This window comes from Frankliniella occidentalis, unplaced genomic scaffold (assembly GCF_000697945.3).
Source record: "Frankliniella occidentalis isolate FOCC.00 unplaced genomic scaffold, Focc_3.1 Scaffold2518, whole genome shotgun sequence".
In the NCBI taxonomy this organism is placed as follows: domain Eukaryota; kingdom Metazoa; phylum Arthropoda; class Insecta; order Thysanoptera; family Thripidae; genus Frankliniella; species Frankliniella occidentalis.
The window spans coordinates 1-1,271 of record NW_026269599.1 but is presented as its reverse complement, the minus strand read 5'-3'; the positions used below and the strand labels follow the sequence as shown (position 1 = coordinate 1,271).

General features: G+C 57.3%; 1 protein-coding gene across 1 annotated transcript; it reads right to left on the bottom strand.

Moving 5' to 3' along the window:
* LOC127751967 (heat shock 70 kDa protein-like) lies at nt 1–1,117 on the bottom strand. The gene is made up of 3 exons (XM_052276317.1): nt 872–1,117; nt 448–792; nt 1–350 (listed from the first exon to the last, which is right to left on the bottom strand). Exons 1-3 carry the CDS (start codon nt 1,016–1,018, stop codon nt 33–35), a joined length of 810 nt encoding a protein of 269 aa, XP_052132277.1. The 5' UTR covers nt 1,019–1,117; the 3' UTR covers nt 1–32.
* Between the last annotated feature and the right edge of the window lie 154 nt (nt 1,118–1,271).

The following is a 1,271-nucleotide window of genomic DNA, read 5'->3' as shown; positions in this document are numbered from 1 at the left end:
GTAATTTAAAAAAAAAAAGAAAACTTGAAAAACTACAATAGATGTTGCCTGCGGAGCTGCTCCTCAACGTCTCGTAGAGCGTCCTGGTCCTCACGCTTGTAGCGGTTCGCCTTCTCGATCATGGCCTGGATGTCAGCCTCGCTGAGGTGCGCCTCCTGCGGCGTGACCTGCACCTTCACCTGGCGCCCGGCGGTGGGCTCCACGCACGTCACCGTCAGCAGACCGCTCTCGTCGATCTCGTAGGTCACGTCGACAGTGGCCTGGCCAGCAGGCCTCAGCGGGACCTCGATCTCAAAGTCCTTGTTCAGGTAGTGATTGTCCTTTACCAGAGGCCTCTCACCTTGGTACACCTGTTGACAAACAGGCCGGCAAGAGCGCGGATAATTAGTTCCATAATTAAGACGCAAAATGTAATTTACAGGACATCAGTTCGTAAGGTAATCTCACCTGCGAATATGCCTTTGGCTGATTATTACAGACAGTACGGTACGTTTTGGTGTTCTTGCAGGGGATAGGCGTGTTCTTCTTAATGATGGGGTCAAACCTCTCCCCAACGACGACGACGCCCAAGGAGAGCGCTGTCACGTCCTTGAGGGTGACAGTCTTGTCGAAGAACTTGTCGCCGGTCAGCACGGCAGCGTGCACCGCCGCGCCGTACGCCACGGCCTCGTCCGGGTTGATGGACTGGCGGAGCTCCTTGCCGCCGAACATGTCCCGGAGCAGCGTGCGCACCTTGGGAATGCGGGTGGAGCCACCCACCAGCACCACCTCTTGCACCTGAGCGCGCGTCACCTGCGGAAGTCACAAGCGTCACCAACGTGATCAAACTCGCCGGATGGAAGTATTTACAAGGGGAGAACGTGATCCTTACATTTGCTTCGGCCAGCACCTCTTCGCTGACCTTGATGGTTTTCTTGAACAGTTCGGCGCAGAGATCCTCGAAGAGCGCCCTCGAGATGGTGGTCTGGTACCCCTTGCTAAGTCGGGGAAAGAACACTGAAACTTGTGCCTGAGGCATGTTTGAGAGCTTTCGCTTGGCGAGCTCGCAAGCCTTGCGAAGGTCCTGCACGACCTGCTTGTCGTTCGACAAGTCAACGCCAAACTGGCGCTGTGCGTCCTGGAAAGGGGAGAGTGATCATGATGCGTGTGCCCTGAGGTTTCCCGCGAGGGCCGAAGTGCGACGACGACGACGACGGCGACCTACCTTGAGGCAGTGCTCGAGGAGGAGCACGTCGAAGTCCTGGCCGCCCAGGTGGGTGTCGCCGCCCGAG